This window comes from Drosophila ananassae, chromosome 3R (genome assembly GCF_017639315.1).
Source record: "Drosophila ananassae strain 14024-0371.13 chromosome 3R, ASM1763931v2, whole genome shotgun sequence".
NCBI lineage: Eukaryota > Metazoa > Arthropoda > Insecta > Diptera > Drosophilidae > Drosophila > Drosophila ananassae.
In genome coordinates, this window is record NC_057930.1 from 19,381,056 (window position 1) to 19,406,099 (window position 25,044).

The window sequence follows — 25,044 nt, forward strand, 5'->3', positions numbered from 1 at the left end:
TCGACTATAAAACAGTTTGCGGCTGCCAATTGACTTTTGTTTTCGTTTGCGTCTGGTCTCGTCTGGTTGTCTGGTTGGACAATTCGGCGACTACAGTCTAAAAACCGTGCTGTGCAGTGTGATTCCAAAAAAGCAAGCAAAGGTAAGAAGCAGAGCCGCGTCCAAGGATATACACAGTGCTATACTATACGAGCATATACGAGCCGATAAACCGTACCGTCACCGTATGTGTGGACAATCGAAGGACTACAAGTGAAATCTCTCAAGTGCACAAGAAAAAAAAATAATAATTATTTTAATAAATAATCTAGTGCTGTGAGCAATGGAAGTTTATCCTTTATCCGATTCGGAATCTATAACTTTGAAAAAATAAAATAAAAGAAACTTGCAAGACCAGAATCCAGAAGAGAACAGAAAACGAGTTCGTTGCCTAAGTCATTCGACGCAAAGTTCGTCGCCTAAGTCTTTTGTTCGAATTTACATAAAACACCAAGAATTTCCATTTAGAGCTTAAATATTTCAAAACTTCCAACATATTCCCACCAAAAACAGTTTGCGCAAGCTGCACACGAATTTTTCCATCACCCAACCAAAAAAAAAAATGTTAAAAAAAAAATATAAGAGCCATAAAGAGAAACAGGCGATAATGCATAAAGCCCACTTGGCATGTAATTTGCCCACTGGCACTAAAGGGCACTGAGCTCTCTGTAAAACCATAATTAAATGCATCATCAGCTCGTCGACTGATTGATTAACATGCATGAAACAAGAAGCGGACAAAGCGCTGATGGACAAATTACAAAACGCAACAAAAATCAAAAAAACAAACAACACAAAGTAACCAAAAAAACAGATATTGAAATGCATATTTCCCAATGAAGGCAGACTGGCAGGCGTTGCGTTGCTTTTGCGTTTGAACTCTTCACTCTTCGGAAATGTCGCTGTCGAAAATGAAATCAATAATTATAAGCAGCGCCAACACGCTCCGAAGACCACTTTTCACAATATATTGTTTCCGAAATTAGGCACCAGACCGATTGAATTCGATTCGAACGCTGATAACCGGCATCATTAATGATTTATAGTTGCCAAATCAGCGCGCAGCAGGCGATCAAATAAATACTGGTGATAAATATCACAGACACGCAATCGCCGCCGAATCGAATCCAATTAATATGCAACAGTTTCAAGCAGCATAAGAAGGAAGGAAACTGGGTGTTTTTTGGCGATTAAAATGCTTCCAACGACTGGCTCAGCGGCTAGCGGGCTGGCTGACTGGCATACGTGGAAGGTTCTAGCCAAGAGACACGCAACGGTTGAAAAGCAACGGCGATAAAAAGTCAATAAAACCAGTTAATGTCAGACCCGCTAGCGCTTGTGTAATCAACATGTTTGCTGTGTTGCAGATGCTAAATGAATTTTTATTTATGAATAATGCGAGATGTGCTGAAGTCGATGCTAAAACTGATGCTGAAGCTGATCCACTGGCCGATGCCGATGCCAGTGTTGCCTGCTACATGCTGATCACGTTGCCACGCCACAATGAAAATAAAAATGGAAAATAATAAAGTTTCAAGTGTCGTCGTTTGGTAGTCACTGTGGCACTGTGTCAGTGGCCGCCGGGGGCAACCGGTTGCGCATCCTTGACATAAAAAGCGATCTCGATCTTCGGATCGCCAGCGAGTTGGAAATTTATACGAAATTGCGTATACGCAATGGCTTAAGGTGGCGAACAAAAGGGCGCGGCGTCTCTTTATCGCCCGATAATCGTGTACAAATTTATGTTAATGACAACGTGTTAACAATTTGCATATCTGTAGCTCGGCTCGTATTTGTATCTTGTATCTGTAACTGTCTGTCTATATGTGACATGCCAAATCGGGCAATCAAGTCCGGACTTACACACATCTTTATAAATATTTTAATAATTGTGTTTCCTTTTATTTTCCAGATGAAAGTCACCCTCGCGTTAGCGACTTTCTGCGTGGTGGCAGCCTGCGCCAATGCGGCCAGAACCACCACAACCACAGCGACCAAGCCTGGTCGCTTCCTCTCACTGCCCGTGCCCGCCAAGTGCGCCAGCCGTAAGTATAAATTATATATCATGTTCATTCCCCCCGATTTCCATCATCCATTCGTACAATGGCGAAAAGTAAAAGTGACAAACGCGCCGAGAATTTAAAGCGGTTGGGGCGAACGCTTTGGTTGCCAAGTTTGCACTTGAAATTGTTTGGCAATGCGACGTGTGGGTGTAACCACAACATCGGGCGGATGGCTTACCATACCTGAAGGTCGCTGACGTGAGCATCGGGTATAATAGTGGCTCATAGTTGGTGTTCACTTTCTTTGCCCGCCTTTTTTTGGAAGTGAGTTTTCTTCAAAAATTCCAATCAAAAAAGATTGTAGATTGTTTCTCTCTCTGTAACTTCTGATACAAACTTTAAAATGTCCGCTTAAAGGGGGTTAACTGGTAAATAGTTTCGACTGAAGTGGGTTTTCCTCATTTATTCTACTGGTGATTGCTGGTGCAAGTCATCGCCTGAGATTGCAAAGATTGCATCAGGGCCCAGAGTTCGGGCCAAAACGGGTGAAACGTCTGAACAATAGCATCATCGCTGCATATCCGGTACACTAATGAACACTTTGCAGTTATTGCTAATTAGACAAACCCTAACTCACACTCACAAGCACCACACTCACAAATACTGGAATAAAATAGGAAAAAAAAAATATTCAAAAAAACGGGCCGTTAAGCATGCAACTTAATTTTCGGGGCGTCACCAAGTTGCATATCCAGTTTTTGAGCCGTTTGGTGGCTGAGATTTAGATCTTTCATCTCTAAGAAATTTCCAGTTATACAAGCGCAACTTTTTTAGGTCTTCGAATAGTTAAATCACCTGATTAACTATTCAGACTTAATTACCTTTTGTAGACAACTCTCCCAGGCGTGCAGTCAGTCAGTCAGTCAGTCAGTAAGTTGCTCGATAATTAACATTCGAAAACGTTTCGAGTTCGGGTTTCTGTGTAAGTCACTGTGTAAGATGCCAATCGCAAAACGAGGAACGGGTCGAGGAATCATTATGCAAGTATATATAGATTGTTAGGAAAATAAGCGATCAAGATGGGCTTTGGCCCGAGCACATATATACATTTTGTTATTGCCTTGACCTGCACACAAAGGGCCAGAAATGTGAGGAAATTGCAAGAGACAGCCAGCAAAGTAAATAATAATGTGCAAACAATGGCAAATAAGGCCATTATGTTGGACTTAAGCTGATTTGACGCGAAACCTGGGGGGACGGGAGTCAAGCAGTTGCAAAAGTGTCTTAAAGCGCGGCTAATGACGCGTGCCAGCTGTGGCAACAAGTCTCTTTTATTTTTTCCTTGTATTTTTTTGTTTATTTTGGCCTCTTCGGGGCGTGGCCGAGGGGCGGACATATCGCACATAGCGAAGACTACCAGCTAATCAAATGGAAGCTGGCTGCCAGCTTCAGCGCCAGCGCGCTCAAGTGAAACAAGTTCGAGGATGGAGCTGCCAGGCGGGGGTTCCCATTGTTGCTCTGCGGACAAATAAAACAAGATAAAAACCTTTTGACGCCACGACAGACATACGGACGGACAAAAGGAAAGCTACAGCAGGACAGGAGGAGCTCGGTGGATCGGTGGGGCAGAAACTAAAGAGAAAAAAAGAAGCATGCTGCATAAATCGCGAGGCGCGGTTGCGTAACCCGCCACCGCCACTGGGGAAGTTGTGTAAGGCCCGGGGCAAAGTTTTTATTTTTCTTGACTGCTGGCTTTCAGTTTCGTTGGCATTTGCCTTTTGTTTTTGTTTTTGCCCCCCAATGATGGGGCAGGCTCCAAGACATTGCACTGCCACTGGGACAAAGACGACATCGAAGATGAGACTGCAGTCGAGGGCAAACCGGTTTCCGGGGACCACACCCACACAGGCCAAAATGCATTAGGTTACTTCAATAATTCCATACTTATTTCCACTTCAACAAATGTAATATTTCTCCCAGTGCAAGTTCAACACACTCATCAATGATTTCTTTTGAATCTTTTTCATCCAGGTCCCAAGGAGTTCTCCTATCGCGGCAAAAACATGTTCCTAACCACCCACGTGCCCGCCCTGGCCAACAAGAAGGTCGACTGGCTCGATGGCCGTAACCTGTGCCGCGAATACTGCATGGATCTGGTCGCCTTGGAGACCCAAGAGAAGAACAACCTGATCTTCCGTGTCATCCAGCAGAACGATGTGCCCTACATCTGGACCGCCGGTCGCATCTGCGATTTCGCTGGCTGCGAGAACCGTCCCGATCTGGAGCCCAAGAACGTGTACGGATGGTTCTGGTCCGCAACCCGCGAGAAGATCCAGGCCACCAACCGCATTCCTCAGGGATGGGGCTACAACCCCTGGTCCCAGACCGGACACAAGAAGCGCCCACAGCCCGACAACGCTGAATACGACATTAACCAGACCAAGGAGCAGTGCCTGTCCGTCCTGAACAACGTGTACAACGATGGCATCGCCTGGCACGACGTTGCCTGCTACCACGAGAAGCCCGTCATCTGCGAGGACAACGAGGAGCTGCTGCGCTATGTGGCGGCCACGAATCCCGGAATCCGTCTATAAGCGGCTCACGGGGCGTTCGCTGTTTGCCTAATTTTAAAGCTACTTATTATAATATTCCTTAAACGAGTTTTTGTATAATTTTTGTTTGTATGTGTACGACGAAAACGGAAGAAAGCAAGACAAATAGACTTTAGAATTTACAAATCCCCGATCTTACCGTATCACCTATAATACTGATCACTGATACTGTCATCACACTACACACCCCAGCACCCAGTCACACCTCCTCTCTATCTCTATCTTGAAACTGCCAATTTTACGCGTAGAATTTCATTCCGTTGTAATCAATTGAGTCGTTTCCCGACAAAAACTTGAATATTTATAAGCAATCCTCAATTGCAACAAATTCGGAGAATCTCTTTAGTATTTTGTTTGAGACACTCACGTTTTTCCCACAAAGAGATTCAATAAAATTTTTATAAAGATACCATAAAAAAAAATCAATTTTAAATGGTTTTTATTGGAGGTTCTTTTACATTAAAGTGGGGAGGGCTTCAAATTATGTTTTTATATTGATTTTAACTGATTAGTTGTGTTTTTATGAATATGGGATACATTTTTAAAACAAGCCAATAGTTGTTTCTGAATAAGTCACGGAAAAGGGCAAAAAATCTGCAACATTTGCATATAAGTGAACAATTTTATATGCAAATTTAAGGCACAAGGTTGACATTAATAAAAATTATCTTATTATATACTAATTAAATATTAAAATAAAATAATTTAATAACTATATGGGATTCCCAGACAAACCGATGGCGTGTGAGTGTCAAAATAATGTTGCAAGTTGCAAGGTTGCAAGTTGCTGGTTGATAGTTTTAGCTATTATTTACAAATAAATCCACCAACATTCAATTTATTCTTAATAAGAGAAGCAATAATACAGTTTTCTGATTTTCCAACATTACCAATTTGCAAATCCCGCCAATTGTCCAATGTTGCCAGTTAGGGGGACAGTGGATTCTAAATTATATCGATAATTTCCCTTAATAAGTTTCTCCCTCTGTCCTGTAGATGGCGCTTTGAATGTTATCGAAGCATCGATAAATCATCTATCGCTGAGATGTACCATCACTATGGAAGGAAAATGGCGATAGAATCTTTGGAATTTTTTGTTTATTAAAATCTCGCTAGTGATTGTTCAATGAAAGCGCCCGTAAAATAGGAAACTTTTGGCGTGTAATGTGTAACTAGATTGTGCGCTGTGCCCGCGTGAGTGTGAGTGTGAACAGTGGCCGCCACAATGATTAGCGCGATGGACAATTTCGACAACAGATCGTATGGAGCCATTTCCAAGGGGCGCAGTGAATTCTCCATGCCAGGTAAACAAGGCGTGAAAATACGGGGAAAAGAGTCATTCGAGTTCATGCTAAATGCCAACTAATGCCGAAACTTCAGCCAGCTGATGAATAACTTAAATGGGCGAGTCCCAAACAAAAGTTTGGCGAAGCAACAAGCAACCTTTGTAAAGGTGTTTCTCTGCCCCATATGTGCGTGTGTGTTAGAGTGTGTGTGTGTGTGTGCGTTCTCATTTGCTGGCCTTCAATCGAATTTAATTTAATCCGCAGTGCCGAATTAGAGCTAATAAGTCAATTTGCCACCCATTGTGCGTGGCCAGCAGAACAGTACAGAACAGAACATCTAGCAAGCGAGGAAGCATAAATAAACGTAAATTATTTATTGATTAAGCGAGGCTTCTGGCTACGTCACAAACAGCTGCCTTCTCGTTCCTGCGCATGCATCTTATGCAGGTTTATTTGTGTTATATATATGTGTGTGTGTGTCTGACTGTCTCTGTGTTTATGTGTGGGTGTGTTTACATGCTGGAATGTTGTTGTTGCTGCTGTTGTGTTCCAATTACCAAAAAGAGGGGGAAAAAAATATAAATAAAATACAAAAAGAAAAAAGAGATCAGAACCAAACCCCAACAATTATTATTATTATTATTATTATCTCTCGCTTTTCCAGAACTAACGCCGGAGCAGCAGAAACTGCTGATTGAGCTGCGCCGCAAGAAGCAGGAACTTTTACTCGAAATACAGGTGAGTGACCAGGTGGCACACTGCTGCATAAAATGCCAGCGACTGTTATCATAGAATGGGAGATAAAAAAGCAGACGACTCCAACTGGGCTTTTACAGTTGACATAATGGGCTTCGGCCTGAAGCCGTTACTGCTCCAAGACCCAGAAAGGTCAGAGATGTAAATGAGGTTCTAACAGAGATATCAAGAGGTTTATTAATCTAATTTTATAATAAAGGAACAATATATAATGTATAATGAGAAATTCTGCCTAATTACTGGATTAGCCTTACCAGAAACCACTAATTATGATTCTCCATTACGAGCCATTAAGTTTAATCCATAAATCCTATTATATGTGCCATTAAACTACAACTTATTTTTAAACTCAAAGAAGAATGAGAAGAATGAATCACCTCTTCCATGCAAAATGCCATCTCCGGGCACCTGCCTCGGAGCCTCTTCTCCACCCAGAGACCTCTTTTTGTTCAGCGTTATAGCGGCAGTGTCGTCTTGTCATTGTTCTGGAGCCGAATTAGTTTGTTCACATTTCGCTTCGACCAATTTGTTCACAGGCCATTGTCTCAGATGGCTTTTGTTGCGTTTTTGAGCGATTGGTGATTTCCTCATTGATATTCCCAGCTGGCTCGTCTAAAATCAAACAAAAGTATGCTTAATGAAATGTGTAATAAAAATAAATACAGTTATTGTGGAGTGTGGAGTCGGCTGGAGACTTCCAGACCCAGCTCATCTTTGAACTTTAAGGTTGACATTTGTGTCGTCGCTTTTTTCTATTTTCGGTTCAGCGTGGGAGCTTCGCGAAATCCCCCAACCTGAGAAGAAGTAACTGTAATTCGTATATATCACTCGGAAGAGAGGATTTCGGGTCTTGATAATCCCACTAAAGTTTCATAAAAATATTATTCTTAAAACACATTTACAGATGTTTTAAAATCTTAAAACACTAATCTCGAGTGGCGTTTGTTTGTTCATTTGTTCCTAAACCTAAACCATCAGGGTCCTACCTGCCTACCTGAGTTCGCTCCTGTTTTCTGAGCACATGCTGGACATTCTATTTCCTCTCTATGATATCTCTGATATTTTTCCGCGGGCCTCCTCCTCGCTCGCGTTAGTCATCAGTGACGTTTCGCGGGAGTAGGAATTCGAGTTCTACTACGATCCTCGGTCGTCCGGTCGTTGATTTTGTTGATTTTTGTTGTTAAATTGTTATATTGTTGTTTGCGGAACCTCTTTATTGTTATTATTTCTGGCTTGGCTCTCGTGAGTGTGTCAATAAACGTGATTTCTCGATATAAAGTGTCTTGATACTATGTACAAGTTCCTATTCCGTAAGATTGTAAACAAAACTAAACCCAAAGTAAGTATCAAGTCGGAATGTGAATCACTCGAAGATAACAATGTTTTGTGAATGAAAAAGTGCGAAATAATCTAGAAATTGTTGAGAAGGTTAGGAAGGCTTATCGTTCTGATACGAGAAGTCCGCAAAGCCAATGGGTTTTAATTATTTGATAGGGCTTTAAGTGGGTCTAGGTTTCTGATTACTGTTTGGTTGAAATATCGCAGAGTACCTCTGCGAAAAAAACACTTATCCTTTGCACAATAAACTGCTCCTGTACTCCCTTTTCCACAAAATTTTTGGCTTGTTCCGCAAAATTTGAGCCGCGGCTTATTACGCATAATTTGGGTTGCATTTCTGGCTGGCTCTTCCCTCACTCTCCGACCCATTTCAGTTTATTATTTCTACCTGGCGGGGCAATTGACACCTAGGATCCTCTCCCGCTGCCCTACCTGGCTGGCTGCCCTTTACCGCAATGCATAAATTACCAGACCTCGTCCCTCTTTATTCGCTGCCGGCTCCTGATTCCAGGGGTTCGGGGTTTGGTTTCAATTTTTCGGCAATTAGCTGAGTTCAGCGTTTGGGTTAAGTTATTTCGCGGTGTTGAATTCGCTTTGTTTGCAGCGGCAATAAATTTTAAGTGAAATTTTGGGAAAACAAATATATTTCCATAGATTCTAGCTAGAAAATAGCTAAAAACTCACCCCTCACCAATTGGTTCGGCCCAAAAGTATGCTTTAAATTATTTTAAACTTGTCCCAGCTAAACAACAGTGGTGGCTTGCTTTATGGGCACACTTACTAGATCAGAAAATAAATATTGGAATAAAGTATCTATAAAGTTATCTAATTATTTCTTAGAAGCCCTACTGGATCTAAGAGATTAGTAATAGCCTAGTATGCGAGTCCCTGGCACAAATAGTGCAAGTTATCTGTTATAGTTATGCCACTATCTGCGAGTGGGCCCCTTCCGGTGTAATTTCTCTAGAATATCTCAGCAATTAGCCATCCGGCCTGCCTACAGCAAATATTAAACACATTTATTGATATGAATGAATCATGCCTGACGTACTCGCAGTTATCAAAGTATGTTTTATAGGTATTTCCCACCCTGGTGCCCTCAAACTCACAACTGCGATTCGTTGCGCCTGCATATTTCGGCGGGCGGCTGGTATCTGTATCTGTATCCGTTCGCTTCGCATTGCTGATAAGATTCAGCTCTGCTTTTGCAAATCACGCCTTGTTAGGATGAGCAGCTGGGCTCCCTCTGGTCTTAAGAGATTGTACGAATGGTTAGTCATCGGATACTCTTGCATTTTAAAATGCTAATAGAAAAGTTTTGTTATTTTCTTTGTTCTGTTTATTAAGTTGTTTGGAATAGTCTGCACTTTGTCGCTTTAAATGATGATTTATGAAGGCAACAAAATGAGCAACATAAACAACAACTTGGCACAACAACAGCGTCCCAAGGAGCAAACTTATTGAAAGCGCACTTGAAGTGCAAATTTGTTCTTTGATTTACGATGTCTGCTTTGAGGTTGCGGACAAACAGGACGAACAACAGGAGGACGGCTGGGACAGGGCTGGGGACTAACAATGGCCATTGCACTGGCCATTACTGCTGGTCGTCCTTTGCCATCCGAAGCTTTTATTTCACCACCAGCCGCCCCAAAACAATGGCGAGGGAAACTAATCGAAGTCAGCCAGCAAACGCAAATGGAAGTGGTGGAGTGGAGTGGAGTGAGTAGCCGGGAATAATAGTGGGTGGTCTGGGAAACCAGTGCAGTTTATGGCGTCTGCATGCAAATGGCTTCGCTTAGCTCTCACGTGTTTCAATTTCATGTGTTTTATGCAAAAACAGGATCCGACAAATGATAATCACTTCCTGGCAGGACAATGTTTCATTGCAAAGTTTGCGACATGTTTAATGAGAAGCGTTATACATTATAAGCCATTACTAAAAAGCCAGGCTTCTAAAAGTAATATTAAATACAATAGAAGGTTGCTGCCATGTTGCAAAAATAGTTGCAGTTGCGTGTCGATCAACCTGAAGCAAGCTGCAATTAATCCCCTGGTGATAAAACATGATACACCTGGGCTGTGACTACATAAATGGCTCAAAGTTCAAGCTTGGAATTCAAAAAGCAACGACCCTTTAACCGCCAAGAGTGTGGCTAAGAGAGAAGCTCTCTCTTAAAGCCACTTGTTGGGCAAAGGCAGTCAGCTGTTCGCTCCGTTCGTGTCTCTCTCGGCTGCCGAGAGCGCTCGTCGGATACTCAGTCTGGTATTTTTTCGGTATTTGTATCTTTCAGTGCGAGTATCTTTCAGTTTGAATCGGAGAACCCAAACATGAGGTGACGGATACGCGGATACGGACTACGGACTATTCGGAGCGGAATTTTAAAAACTGAAAGACAAAATAAAATTTGTTGCGCTTGTGTGCTTGTTTCGTTCGCATTCTTCCCGCTTCATCGAGTGCCAAAAAATTTAACAAAAATACAAGAAGTGGAATGAAATATTTGTTTATTTTTGTGGCGAGAAAGTAACTGCAAAAAAAAAAGAGATTTCAAATATAGTTTGCTTTGTTTATGCTGGCCATGTGCAAAGATTAAGTTCGGGCCGCTTGATATAAAAAAAAATATAAGCTGGAAATCGTCCGCAGAATTGCGCTGATAAGGTGTCGGCTTATCAATTAAACCAGTGAGCTAGTGTGGGTTGATAGTGCCAAAGTTATAGAGGGAATATCAAGCAGAAATCGCAAGGAAGACCAGCCAGCTGAGAGGAAATCAGCAGCCATTTGATTCATCGGAATATTCCAAGTAAATATTAAAATGAATTCCGATTGTTCCCGCTCCATATCTATCTTTTGTGTCAAGCAATTTACAAGTACGACCCACGTCATTTTTTCTCCTTAATGAAACTTAAAAATAGACATTCTCAGTTCGACTGGTTGCTAATAGTCAGCGTTGAATAATACGTTTATTTTTTACTCTTCTCCGAACTGATAAAAAGTTACTGCAATCCGTGACGTCAGCCACCTATTTACCTTTATCAATATTTTTCAGACTTTGCTTAAATGATCAATATTGTTTGTTTTTTTCCCCGCTCTGACGCCAGCCGGTTTCTCGATTTTCGAATTCCTTCCAGTTTCTTATTTGTTTAAATGGCCATATGAGTAATAAAAAATAAACATTTATGGACACGCTTTTCGTGTTTTTTTTTTTAGAAGATTGCAATTGGCAGAGAAATACATTTTTATGAGGTGGCTGTTGATTGTTTTGAGAAAATAATTAATGAAAGTGTGTTTTGTTTTATTGATTTGCTTGATTCGGCACTTTGGAAGCAGGCAGGTGGAAAAAAATACAGAATAATCCAATCGAGAATTGTTTTTTAGGGCTTTATTATTTTTTGAAAATAGCTGCAACCATCTATTTTTGACCTTTTTTTTGGGTGACAGATTACCCAACCAATATACCTTCCCACTCTCCTCTGCAAACCCCATCTAATAATCGTTTAGCTTTGGGAAACAATCAACTTTTTGCCATAAATAAAGCAAATAGTAGATAAATTTTATACCCCGACCAGGCCAACAACATCCCCCTGCTGTATTTGCCAAAAAAATAGAAAAGGATGAAACATTTTCGATAGAAATCATGCCGTGGGTCGAGAAAAAAGGTCGAGCCACAGCTGGGCGAGCATTCAGACAGAGCATGTCCGTCCGACCAATTCTAACCTTCAGACCACCGCATGTGGCAGCCACTAAACTGCTTTTATTTTTTGGGCCTCTGTGTAATTCGCCAAAGCACCAAAGTTCCCTTTGAAATAAATTTGAACCGAGTTTACTGCAAAAAAAAAAATAGAGGAGAAGAATAAGTTGGCACGCCATTGCAGCACTTTGACAACTTTCTGCTCCCGATTCCAGGTCCTTTTCCTGTTGCCATTATTTGCGGTGGCTTGGCGGTGGAATTTTTTATCAGACCAAGACGAAAGAACAATAAACACAACAGCCGCAATTGCCATACGAAAGCAATTGAAAAATGGGTGTGTGGTAACTCACTTAACGCGACTCCCGACTCCGACTCCGACTCCGACTCCGGCTCCACTTTATTCTGAAATAGCGCCCCGTCCACCTGCTGCGCGGCGCGGTGTGACTTTTTCTGCATATTTTAAGCAGAAAAAGCGCGCCTGCCAATGAAACATGCCAAAAACACACAGAACTACAAGTCAACTAGGGAAGCGGAACTGCTGTAGAAGGGGCTGCCAGGAGAGGGCCAGGAGGATGAGGATGAAAGGCCAGGCGAGTGCTGCCAACATTGCGCCTTCTTCTCGCGCTGATGATGGTGCCAAGAATGCAAATGGCGCGCGCTGCCAGTTCGTTGCTGTTTTGGGCCACTCTACAGTGTTGACTCGGCACAGGTGCACTTGGAAAAAATTTAAAAAATATCCCACAGTATCTCTTAACCATATTAACTCTTTTTGTAAAATATTTTTAAGAAATAAATCCATTTTTTAGCGTGTAGTGACAGTCAATTCCATAGCACACTTGGCCCCAAAGTGGCCTGGAATGGCGGTGCATTGTACACCACAGAGTGTGTATTTTTGAGTTTCGGCAAATAAAAGACGAACAAAAATCAATACTTGCCACTGCCACTTGGCCTGACACTGGAATTATGCGTTTCGTTTGCTCTTTTATTGCTTTCACTCCGCCTTTCGTTGGGTGACAAGTTTGGTACTTTTTGTTGCCTGAAGAGCCACTCGAAATGTTATTTGATTAAAACTGACTCGCAATTGGTATTCGTTCTTTAAGTCCTTTGTACTCAAAGAAGTCCTTAGACAACAATTGTGAGCCAGAATTCCGGCAGTCTTTGACAATCTAATCTATAGATTTAAATGGAAAATAAGGAGATTATCTCGATATCTAATCTACTGGAATTTGCAAAATTGAAGGCAGGCCTTTGGAGTAGAATCAGACCTAGCTGGGATGGTGATAGTCTCTTAGAAAACCCAAATCAGCCACATCCCAAGACTTGGCCAAGGGAAAGTCCGATTGTTGGCGACTTTATGGAGTCAGCCAGGCATCAGACACAAGATATTGCAACAAGCTTGATGATGCAAACAATGGAAAATAAAGAAAAGCAGCAGCATCAGCAATTGCGGTTAATCAGGGGATAATAACCTCTGGCAGAGATAGGGGAACGGATGAGGGGAACTAGGGGAGTAGTACCAAAGAAGCCACTAAAACAACATCAAAGTGCCACCCGGACCAACCGCGCGAGACTACACCCATAATCAAGTCGGGTGCTCGCTCGGCGACGATGGCGACGATGATGATGATGATGATGGAGAGGCAGCCACAGCCACAGCAGCCAGAAAAGAATATTTCAGAAGAGTTCAGTGCATCGGAGGGCAAACTGCTGCATGATTGGAATATATATGTACATATTTTTTTGTTGTGTCGCCACAGCGGATGCGTTCATTTAAGTTACTGCTGACCCCACCAAGGGGCTAACCTGTGCCAGAATTTCCCTCAGATTGCTGACCATTCGACCGAAGTCAAGTTTTTATAGTTTTTTTTTTCGGCTTGGAGCTTGTCTCGGGGGAGTCGACAAATGCATTCGCGGGCTTGTCAGAGTTATGCGGAAATTAATGCGAAATGGGCTCAGACAAACAGCACGGGCACAGGCCATTTTTAGACTGGCCACCGCCCTGCTACAGATAGTATATGCATGCCCCGGCATATTTGTATAAATAGGTGTGTGTGTTTGTGGAAACTGCAGCCAGTTGGGGCAAGGAAAACCTGCATTAATTGTCAACAAACATGCGCAACGCGTGCCGTGCCGGGTCGTTGAGTGGCTTGCATGTGCGAAAATAATTGCATTTTGCCATTAACATTTAATGCAAATGCTCGGCAGTCAGTTGCAGTTGCAGTCGCAGGACCCCACCCTGTGGCCTCTTTTTCTAAAATGTCCATTAGCCGGCGCAGTGTTGGCCACGTGTGGTTAGACGCCAGTCACCTTGGCCAAATCGACGTAAAAGGGCGGAACTTGATCATCGACAGGTGCGAAAAGGGCAGCGATTATTGGTAACCGCAGCACTTCCTGTCCAGACTAAATGGTTTTGTTGAAGTTTGAACTTAAAGTGAGGGTTTAGGATAGAAAACAACTGGACTAGAGATTAAAATGAAACCTAAGATGGCCCTTTTCTTCGTTTCCCATACTGGCAATTAGATCTAAACCCCAACGAGGCCAATTTCACTTCCTCGCCTTATTTTGGAAGACATTGCGAATGTGAAACCCTTGCCAATGAGGTGTAATTTCAAACAGACTTTGCCTTCGAGGCCCGTCAAGCAAGTGATATAAATTTTGCACAAACCAGCAACTTTTGGAAGGAAACTTAATAGTTTCTCTTGGCAATTACTGAGACTGAACCGCCAAAAAGTCACGACACACATTGTATTTAGAACGCAGGTCTCGTGTGTAATTTGATTGTTTTTCCAGTTTTGTGTTTCATAATTTCAGCCATTCTGCCAATGAGACTCAGTACAGTGTGAACTTGGCCAGTTGTGCTACTTACTACTGGCCCGCCAAAACTGGCATCAAAACAAAAAGCAATTCACAGCAAAAGGCGTCAAAATGTGTTCGATTTCCCTTCACAGATGCTGCGCAATATGGATTTTTCGAAGCAATAGAGGCGCCGCCGAATGAGATTGCATTGATGATTGCACTTGGAGACTTAGTGGGTTGTGGGGAGAGACTGCCACTGGTGAAGTGCGCCACAAACACGAATTATACGAGTGTAAACAGAGCAGTTTGCGCCTCGTACGATAGTGCACGCTCCACAAATCACAAACACACCAAATGCATTCGAGATAGACAATTAGCAAACGTGTAAATATCAGCAATTATTTGATTACCCGGAACAAGTATAGAACTCATTGCAAACCCCATCAGTAGAGGCTTTATGGCACACCTTTTTCAGATTAATGTCTTAATGAGTTATGAAGTATTTTTCAGGGGAACTGTGTCGTTAATAAGAGCCCTAGACCCTATTTGAGGTTACTTCATGATAAAAACAATTAAAAGGAGAAGCTACTAGGGCCTATCTGGCAGGGCCTCCTCGTTTCATAAATCTATGAGAAATAGAAAGAGTCAGCAGAAGCCATTAAAGCGGCATAATTAATTTAATAGCCCCCGGACACGGCACGTAACCGAGTCCGTCTCCGTCCTGTTTACCTTCAGTCCCCCAAGAGCCAGGGCACCTGGCACCCTCTCTCCAAATCCAAATGCATGACTTTAGCAATACGCACAGATATATACTTTGTGGCATATACACTCTATACATGCACTTATGCCTCGACTTGGCCAGACAATAAAAGTGCGCCATGTAACACCACTCTCCCTATTTTGAAGGGCAGATCCCAGCTAATTGCCTTGTCTGCCATACAAGCCAGTGGGTGGTGGTGATGGTGGTGGTGCACTATCTGAAAATGAAATGCAACTGCCGAACATAAAATTCAGAAAATATAATGTTGTAATAAAGGGAGGGAAGCACTATCGATGTAATATTGCAAGTTAGAGGGCGGCCATGACTCATTTTAGTTTACTGAAACTCATACTGGAAACTGTAAAGTTTCTGGCACTTAAACTATGAATCTCATTTAATATTTAGTATAATTTGGAAGAAAAGCCAGACAAAGTAGTAGACCATATGGGCCTAAGGGTTTCGATCGAGGGCCTGGCCTGGGCCACCTCCCCCGCTTTCAGACAGCTGCTGGCAGGCGGTGGAAAATGGTAATTATTCCGACAAAACCGATAGCAAAAGCAATTTTATTACATTCGAGTCGACTTCCTTTCGCGTGCCACACACCAAAACACCAAAAGGTTGTCGGAACGGGGGCTATTGGAAAGGAAAACCCATTCCGTTTGAATATTTTGCATGCATATGGCGCTAGCTAAGGGTTCGAATTTCAAATGCGCATATGAGAGATGCCGGAGAACTATAAAATAAATAGAAACTGAAACTGAAACAGAAACAGAAACCAATATAAACACAAATACTAGCGTTTGGCCTAACCCTTTGGCCGGGCCAGACTCGTCCTTGTGATGTCTTAGTTCTCATCTTGGAATGCTGGAAGATCATAGTCTGCCAGAGTGGCAGTTCCAGTGGCAGTGAAAATTGAAACAGACGGCCTGAACCTCTGTCCCTGGGCCTTTGTAGGCAATTAAAGCAGTCTTGTTGTCACAGTTGATGTTTGTTGTTGGGTTTCTGGTTATACCGACTGTTTGTTTTCGTTGCCATTAAATTAATTTATTGCAATTTTTGTTGTTTTTTTCCCCACAACACAAACACACCATGGAATTTGCTCTTTTTTTTGCCATTTTTTGTGGCTGTTTTCAACGCTTGTTGTGTTCAACATTGTTTGGTTGTTTATTATACGCTAGTTCCAAAGTGTTTGTCGAATTGACAAAAATTGAATAAAGCAATTAAGGTGCTTTATTGGCGAACAACAATTCCCAAATCGAAGTTCAAGTAGTTGGTTCAGTCAAAGGTCAAGCGAGGGCCAAGGAGAGGCTTAAGAGACTCACTGGGCAGCCCCTCTGCCAGCCCCGATTACAATGAACGGCCTCTGTTCCACTTACTCCTTGCAGTGAGTGGAGTGCTGGCACTGTGTCAACTTCCGCCCATGTTGCAATCCAAGTGCTCTGCGAGTAGCCCAGTTTATGGCACTTTAGGAACCGCTAATATCTCGACATGCAGTTCACTTATCGCCGGTCGGATTGGATTGGATGTTTGTCTGTTTGGATTGCGGTTGGTGTTTGAGCTGAGACTCCGTCTGCCACTCCGTCCGATAGCGTCCGCACAAATGTAGTTGCAATTTTCGTTATCTACTTTCTGATTTATGCAGACAAGGCGGGGCTCTTTCGGGGCTCCTGTGGCCAGGGCGTCCGTTCCAGTGGCTGCGTGTGTCATAAACACGAGGCCAAAGCCCAAACATGAGTCACATGAGGAGTAAGTTGCGAATGCTATGTATCTTGGGCCTGTCTAGGCCTATCTGGGCAATTTCATCTAAGCTGCAGTGCGCCAGAAAGAGAGTGGCTGGATGGCCCTGCAGATGCAAATGGGCCACCAGGAAGACAATGACGGGCACTTAGACTGGCAAAAAGGGAGAGGAGACAGCTAACCGATAGAGATGACGAATGGTCCCTGAAAACTCAACTCAAAAATCTACAAAGCACTTGAAAAAAGCAAATTTAGCTTCTTGGTTGTATACACCAGTTAAATGCCATCTTTTCTCGCAGTGCCTTTGTATCTGAGAGTGCAACAAGTTGTTTGCTTAACTGCACCGTTTCTTCGTTTGATTTTCTCATTGGCAGCCTTCTTGGGGCTCTATTCTTCTCTATACTTCTCAAGTCTCTAGCTGGTGGTCATCTGCCTGGAAATTATGCAGAAACACTTCCTACACACACTCGACCCAACTTTTGGACCAGCCCGCGTAATTAGCTTTTGCCTGGAACTTGTTTTCTGGGCTCTGCCCCTCGAGAGTCCCTGGTTCCGTTGACCCCATCGCTTGATTATGCAGTTCTCGCCGTTCAATTGTATAAATATTTTATTCGCCGCGCCTTCAGCCAGTCAGCCTTTGTCTTTGCCGTTGAGTAACATATAGTATTTGGACTGAACCCTTGGCAGTGCCAGCACGTATAGTTGCTTCCCATTAATGGTGCACGTATGAATCATTTCAATTGTTGATTCACCCGGACTAGGGCTGCTGCAATACAAGTGCTTGGCGAAAAGAGAAACTATGCATTGGGGGATTGATGAAGGCGAAACTGGAGCAGTTGGAGGAGGCTTTTAGTCCGCCCGCTTCTTTCGCGCTTCGGTTTGTGTGTCAAGGGTTGGCTGAAGGACTTTTATGGCCTCCGCTAAACACTAAGCTCTTCGTTCTGCAAGTCCTCGATTTTTAAGTATCGCTATAAATGGTTTGCCATTAAGGCTCAGAGGAATAAGTGCAGCTATTGTGATCGAGATCTAAGAGAGCCTTCGGATGTCAGACTTTCAAACCCAAAACCCTTTCATTCCGACTATCCCCCCGATGATAATTACCACTGTCCCCGGGTTCGAGCCAAAAATAGATGAGAATCTCTTGCCAAATCCAATTCCCATTTCGGTATGCAAATAATAACAAAGAAGCAAGAGTGCAAAGTGCTTTTTAAAGGCCAGAGACCCTCAGGTAACCAAGACGGACACATCCACACAAACCCGAGTCTCAAATGGCAACTCAATTTAAAACACAAATATGCATTAGGGGGCCCAGGACCACTGCCAGATATCTCTTTTTAGAATTTCACTCTTTGTCTGCTCGCTTCTTTAATAAAAATAGAGCCAACCTGGGCGAATAAAATTTAATTTAGAGAAATGGTGGGCCCTGGTGCTGAGATTCCTCTTGTTATTTATGTCCCAGCCGCTGTAAAGTGGCGTTAATCCAGTGGATGCTTAAGTATCTGCACCTCTGCCAACCGCAGATATACCCACACATTCGGACAAAAAACTCATTTATGTAAAACGCATAAATTAGACCCTCAAAAAGCCGGCCCCCAAACCGGCCCGGCCGTTCTATGACCCATCCCAGGCACTTTAGTGAGTGCAACGAGGGTGTGTATTTAATTTTAAACCCTCGAAAGGGGTCTTCGAACTGTCCGAAAATGTCAGAACTCGGCGAAAATTTGATAATACTGGCCGAGCACGTGGGAACTTTTTGCGCGTAAATGACTTTGTGCTACTTTGTTGCCTTGCTGATTCTTGATTCCCACATGCGGTTTTAGTGGCTATTTAACCTCTATTATAATCACTTATTGTTGTAGTAGGTTTAGCATTTGCGAAACGCACTGTACCACCACCACCACAATGATCAGCCCATCTCGGAATGTGGACTCTTCAGTGGGCGTACAAATTAAAAGCATATTTTAAGTCCAACAGCCGCCAAAGTAAATGTTTTTGCAACATTTTAGCTCGGCGGTAGATCATTTTTATTTATTTACGTTTTTGCGAGGCACATGGAGAGATCTTTGGCACGAGTTGAGCTCGTTTTTGTCAAACAAATGGAATAAACAAACGAATGTGATTGGGAGGAGAGCAAACATTAAATAGAATATGAGAAATAGCCGCCAAAAATTAACAATATTTGTGTTCATTAAGGCAGAGTGAGATTATTTGATGTAGTGTTTTTGAAAATCAAAAGAAATTAAGGAACAAATATTAATAATAATCAAGAGAAGAGAGTTGAAGAGTGTCTGGTCCAAGGAATTTCACTTTATGACTCACTTTTAAAATATTTTGCTAGACAAATGGCCGAATGTTGCCAATATTCCACTGGCTTGGCCTGGCCTTCGGGCAAATATTTATTTTTGGCTTGGCAGTGGCAGTGCCAGTGGCCATATATCATGGCAGTTCCTCAATATGTTCGGGCTGTTCTAGTGCCCCAATCGATATTATTATCGAAGCGATAAGATATTAAGGAATCAGAAGAGAACCAGACCAACTGGCAACCGAATATCTATCGTCTGTCCTGTCCTCTGTCCTCTATCGGGTCGGGTGCCTAGGCTCATCATAATACTCACTGACACACTGAATGGGTTTTCAAATCCCAAACACATGTCAGCCGAGTGTTCAAAAATACAAATCTCAAGTCGAGGGAGGCTGCCAGGAGGAGATACATCGGCATGGGGCATCGGCATAAACAAAGATACAAATGTATCTCTGCTGCGTCGTAATTGGGAAAAACAACTTAGGAATGCATTTCAGTTATTAACACGCCTGGAAGACATGGAGTACAAGAGGAAGACCTAGATGTCGTGTCGACAGCTACTTTCAAGGACCTCACAGTCCATACATGCATATGTTGACTCTGAGAAAGCCAATGGACTTTCGGTTTCGTGTTGTGGGTTTGCCCAGCCAAGCAGCCATAAAATTTTCAATTTATAAACAAGCCGGGGCCGTGGCATAAATGTAAGCAAAAGATGCCCGCCCGCCCGTGTGTCTCTATCTGAGCCAAAAAAACAGACATTTTTAGGGAAGCAACAGACAACTGCCGGCACAGACAGCGAGTCTCAGACAAAAGAACCAAGAATAGACTGAAAGAAAGAGTGCTACGGTTTTAGCCAAAAAAAAAATAGAGAAAGGGAACTACTAATGCCAGAGTGACAAAGGGAGACAACGGAAACAGAAACCCAGTGCGGATATATTTTGCGCTTTCGAATCACGTCGGGGAGCAGCATTCGCAGACAGGGCACGTCTTGGCCAGGATGGCCTGCAGAGGAGGAGGGGGCATGAGGAGCAGACCCAGACTGCGATTATGTGGTCCTCGCACTTTGCACCACCCAGCCATCACTTTTAAACGGAAAAAATGGAAAGTGTTTGCCCGAAAATAACCACAGAGTTGCAAAGGGCTGCTCTTTATATGCAGCTCCGGTGATTGAACACAGGGTGCATACGTAATATTTACTAAAAACTAAAAAACAGATGTATATTTAAAGATTAAAGTTAAAGGGAAAAGAGAAGTCAAGGCCCTTAAACCACAATTGTTATATTTATTTTTTTATTCCCAAGTACTCCCAAGAGCTCCTCCATGTTAATTATTTAATTCCCATTGGTTTTATCTTTAATTTCTGAATAATAACATACAACTGCCAGGGTTTTCCAAATGTTGTTGGGTGATATGCACGAGGGTCCAACTGGCAACTCGATAAAACGCAAATAACAAAAGCCATATCCGCTGGAATTATTTGAGGGGTTTTTGCATTTTTATCAGCCTTCTTAATGCGTTGTAATGTTGTTCTTTTTAGCTTTTGAGGCCCAACGAGTGGTAGCTTTGACCTTATAATGAAATATAATTAGATTGCTTTTTAAAAGCCCTTCTTCAAAACAATCTAAAGCATGCTGAGAGTCAGATAGCATGCTGTTTTTTTCAAAGGAATTCATAAAGAGATAAATTATTTAACTGGTTTTGGTCCGTGGCATTTGGTTTCTATATAATTTTGAATGTTAAATACTTCAACACCCTTTCAAGCGATCAGATCGAGGGGAACCGGTTGATCGGATCATTTAAATGTGATCATTTAGGCCTAATGGAGTAGAGCCATGTAGAGAGGGCTGTGTGGGCAAGTTCATTTGCTAATTAACTTGGAATGCAGACGACGACGAAGAAAACTTTTCCACCAACTGCCAAAAAAGTTGTTGGCCAAAAAGGGCAAAAAAGTAAAAGTTTTAGGGAGTGGAGGCGAAGAAAAGTTAAAAATTCCATTTCGCCAGCCTGCCAGATTTGAAAACTTTGAAAGTTTGAAAGACAGATACAAATCAAAAGTATATTTTCCATAAATTCCGGATGTCTTCTCCGCAATAGGCCCTGTTTGGTGTAACGCCATGTCGCCCTGTCAGAATCAGTCGATCCGTCAATCAATCACACTGCCATGCCAGGCCATATCCATTGCACAGGCATCGACCTCTCCGGCTACCTTGACCCAAAACACGATCTGTCCATTGCAAAATGAAAGGAAAAAGTAGCTAGAACTATGTTATGTATGTATCTAGCAGATACAACAATTAGTTGTTGGCTAAACAATTGAGGCCGAAAACGAAATGCACAATTAGCAGAGTGACGCCAGTGGACAGAAGCGGAAAACCCAATCAATAAACATCACTAAAATACGAGGTTGTTGTTTGGGAGCTGCCATAAAAGTAGGTGCACCTGTTGCTACCTCGCAGATACACAATGTATCTGTATAGCTGTTGGGGCTGGCATACACACTGTTTAGTATGCAAAACGCGTGTAACTAGCATTTATGTAAACAACTGAAATTCCTATCGGAGTGTGTGAGCAAAGTATAAATTTCTTTACAATAAAAACCCCACAATGTCCCTCTAATTACACTGAAAAATACACGCTCGCATTCTTGTCCCTCGCCAAACGGCATTCTAATGAGCTGTGGGAATGGCCTGGTCTGGTCTGGTCTGCCAAAAAAGAGCATTTTAGTAAAAAGGGCACCCGGCACGTAATAGTTGTGGGAGTGGAAGCAGATTCAGGTATCTGGGATGGAGGTTCTAGGCTCGAAAATCCAGAGACACGTACCCGTATCTCAATTTTCTATTCTCTAGCAGACTTACCTATTGTCCAGCCATCGTTCTGACGGCTCTGACTAGAAACAAAAGGCATTTAATTAAAAACACATTTATTTTAGACATTCTGGTGGCGGACACTGTTGATTGTGTGCTTCGGCCGGCGAAGTGGGCCAACGAACTTGCGTTTATAATGGTTCACCGGGCAATACGGCGGGGAGAATGAGATTTATGGTGGAAATAATATAGGGGGGATACTAGGGGATATGTATTTATGTATTAGCTTGGAGATGGGAGCTTGCAGATGCCAACGGCCTTGGGTATCTGGTCCATCATGCTGCCTATTTTCATTAACTTAATCAATAGGTTTCTATTCCCATTCGATTTGCCTCAATTTCTTTAATAATTCATCATTCTGAAGACTACTATTCTAAACCCACAGACTCTTAAGGTTGAATAAGTGATTTTTGTGAAAAGAAAACTAAAATGGAAATGGAATATAAATCATTCCTCGAACAAGACGAGCAAGGGCAGACGAATTCTTTCACCATATGTGCTACAAAGCCATGTGAAGCATAAAAAATGACCAAATGCCATTTTACATATTATAAACAAATGCCAAAATATAAATAAAATATAGAAATGGGAAGAGTCCAGCTGCTACTGCCCCCCGGGGAGGCCAACTAGGCGCTAGACAACAGAGAGTATCTGTATCTGTATCCGTATCATTGCTCATTACGTTTATGGATGCCAAGGCGGCCCAGGCCAGACGCGTTTGTTTATTATTATCTATTTGTTTTCCATTTGTTTTTTGCCTCATTTTGTTTAGTTTTGTTTCTGTTTGCCAGCCTCCATATCCTTATGCTCCCAATTTCAGCTGCTGGCTAGCAAAAAAAAACTAATGCCACGTCGGATGGGCACAAATTTGCATCTTTCTCGATTTAGCCAAATGACGCAACTAAACGCAAAAAAATATCATACATATATCCTACATATGGCGAGGTTATGCACAGCCAGCAGCCTCATCATCTCATGGCTATTGTAAAATGGATTTTTTGTTTTATATGGAAGTTTTTAGATTTCTTTTTTAGTGTGTTTTTTTGTTTTTTACGAGCGACTAAGTTGGACAAGTTTTGGTCATTAGCGAGGTAGTTTCTGCTCTGAAAATGGAAATAGAAACACTGTGAAAGGCTTCCCATCCCAGACAGTGAAGTCATATCCCCCAAAATATTATTCTCATTTCGATTTTCTAAGGCTCTTAGTTGAAAAAGCCTCTTAGCATGTTCCACGCAGACAATCAATAGCAATTTCAGTGTGAACTCTTACACTTTCCATCATTGTGAGAGCCATTGACCCGAAACCGAAACCGAAACCGAGACTGAGACTGAGATACATAGATACAAAAAAAAAGAAGGGAAAACTGTCGCAAATGTGAGAGCGAGAGATGAAAGCTTGCGTTTAATTGCATTTTGCAGACTGAAAGTAAAAGTCACTTATGGGAAAACTCAGATCCAGCCAGCCAGACAGTACTTGCCTTGCCGGCTTACCCCATCGCATTTCTCGCAGATGGGACTTGCCAGCTTGTTTCTCGGTCTGGGCCATTGTTTATGTGTCTGATTTTCTAATTGGTTTTCCTCACAGAAGAGCACAAAACACTGTAGCTGTTGCCAATCCCCAGACAAAAGGGTTAGTCGAGCGAGCTGGCCAAGAAAAGGCGTTCGCCAGCGGTTTTCAATTGTTTCGGCTGCTAAGTGTAAAGTGTAGATTAAATTGTCAAGATAAATGGTGCAAGACACGCCCCGTTTTGTGGCTACTGTGTGTCGGAGTCTTTTCTTTTTTTGGCCATTCATCATGGGTTAAGACTATTGGGAAAAGTTGCAGCCAAGGGTTAAGCCATGCAGGCTATTAGGTATCCAGAGTCAAAGCGCATTTCCTGTTCTCCTCAGGTAGCCATCGCAATCACAGCTTTGATGGGCCACTTCAGGCTGTCTATCTTCGGGTTATATCGGTATCTGTATCTTTTTCTGTCTCTGTTACTGTGGGATCTCTTTTAATATCTTTTTTGTGAGTGTGTGTTCAACTCATTTGACTCTGCTGGGTTGTGTGTGTGTGTCTGCGAGTGTCGGCTTCATTCGGTTTGATTGATAGTTTGTTTACAAATTTAATTTCATTTTAGTTTACTTATTTCTCAGTCTTTTTGTTTTCTTTTCGGTTCTGTTTTGTTGCCTCCTTGTGCCATTCACCTGTGAGTTCTCTGGTCTTCAAGAGTCTCCTCCTACCGCCAACCTTCTACCTTCTACCTGGACCTGTGTGTTTGTCTTTCAACTTGGTCACCGCCGCTGGCCGCTTGCCACTTGCCGCTTGCCGCGCCTTTTATGTGCTGTTTGCCTTCTATCTTTGGCTATTTTATATAAGGATTGTCTTTATACGAGCCCATCTACATGGAAGGGAGTCTTATTAAATGCAATCCATTTGAATGTTCGCTCATTTGTGCAATCCAATCACGTAGGGACCGTAAAAAGGATGCCAAAACTCTTTCAAAGACTTTATTTGGCCTCCGCTTGAATGGGTGTGGCACGGCCAGTAGCACGGCCAGTGGGCGTGGCAAGGCCAAAACACAGGCAGGCAATTGTTGCTGTACTCCCGACGGGTGACTTTGTCATTTACTCGACTCCCTGGAACCAGGTTCCAGGCTCCCAGGTTCCAGGTCCCAGATGGGACATTAGAGAGCGCACGCTTCATTTACAAGCTGGGAGCCCCGAAACAATTTAACATTGATTAAAGTAAATATTTTTTCAGCAACTTGCCAGGCCTATTTACTAAACAGAATCAAAGTGAATTGTTGAGACTTTATACCCCTTAGTTGAAAGTATTTTTGAGACTAATTTTCTGAGGGCTAAGTGGGTGGCTTCCATCCCTTTC

General features: G+C 42.6%; 2 protein-coding genes across 5 annotated transcripts in view; both read left to right on the top strand.

Moving 5' to 3' along the window:
* Positions 1 to 5,080, top strand: LOC6497244. Its single transcript, XM_001962451.4, has 3 exons — positions 1 to 142; positions 1,952 to 2,084; positions 4,074 to 5,080. Exons 2-3 carry the CDS (start codon positions 1,952 to 1,954, stop codon positions 4,634 to 4,636), a joined length of 696 nt encoding a protein of 231 aa, XP_001962487.1. The 5' UTR covers positions 1 to 142; the 3' UTR covers positions 4,637 to 5,080.
* A 607-nt stretch (positions 5,081 to 5,687) lies between these two features.
* Positions 5,688 to 25,044, top strand: part of LOC6497245 (cytohesin-1) — a 28,525-nt gene continuing 9,168 nt past the window's right edge. The window contains exons 1-2 of one of the 4 annotated variants that reach the window (XM_001962450.4): positions 5,688 to 5,958; positions 6,605 to 6,678. In XM_001962450.4, the coding sequence (XP_001962486.1) occupies positions 5,880 to 5,958; positions 6,605 to 6,678 (153 nt within the window). In that variant the 5' untranslated portion in view covers positions 5,688 to 5,879. Of the gene's footprint in view, positions 5,959 to 6,604; positions 6,679 to 7,887; positions 8,036 to 10,309; positions 10,833 to 25,044 lie in introns of those variants that run through there. The other 3 variants (XM_014906092.3, XR_006507541.1, XM_014906093.3) reach the window with 3 other exon arrangements.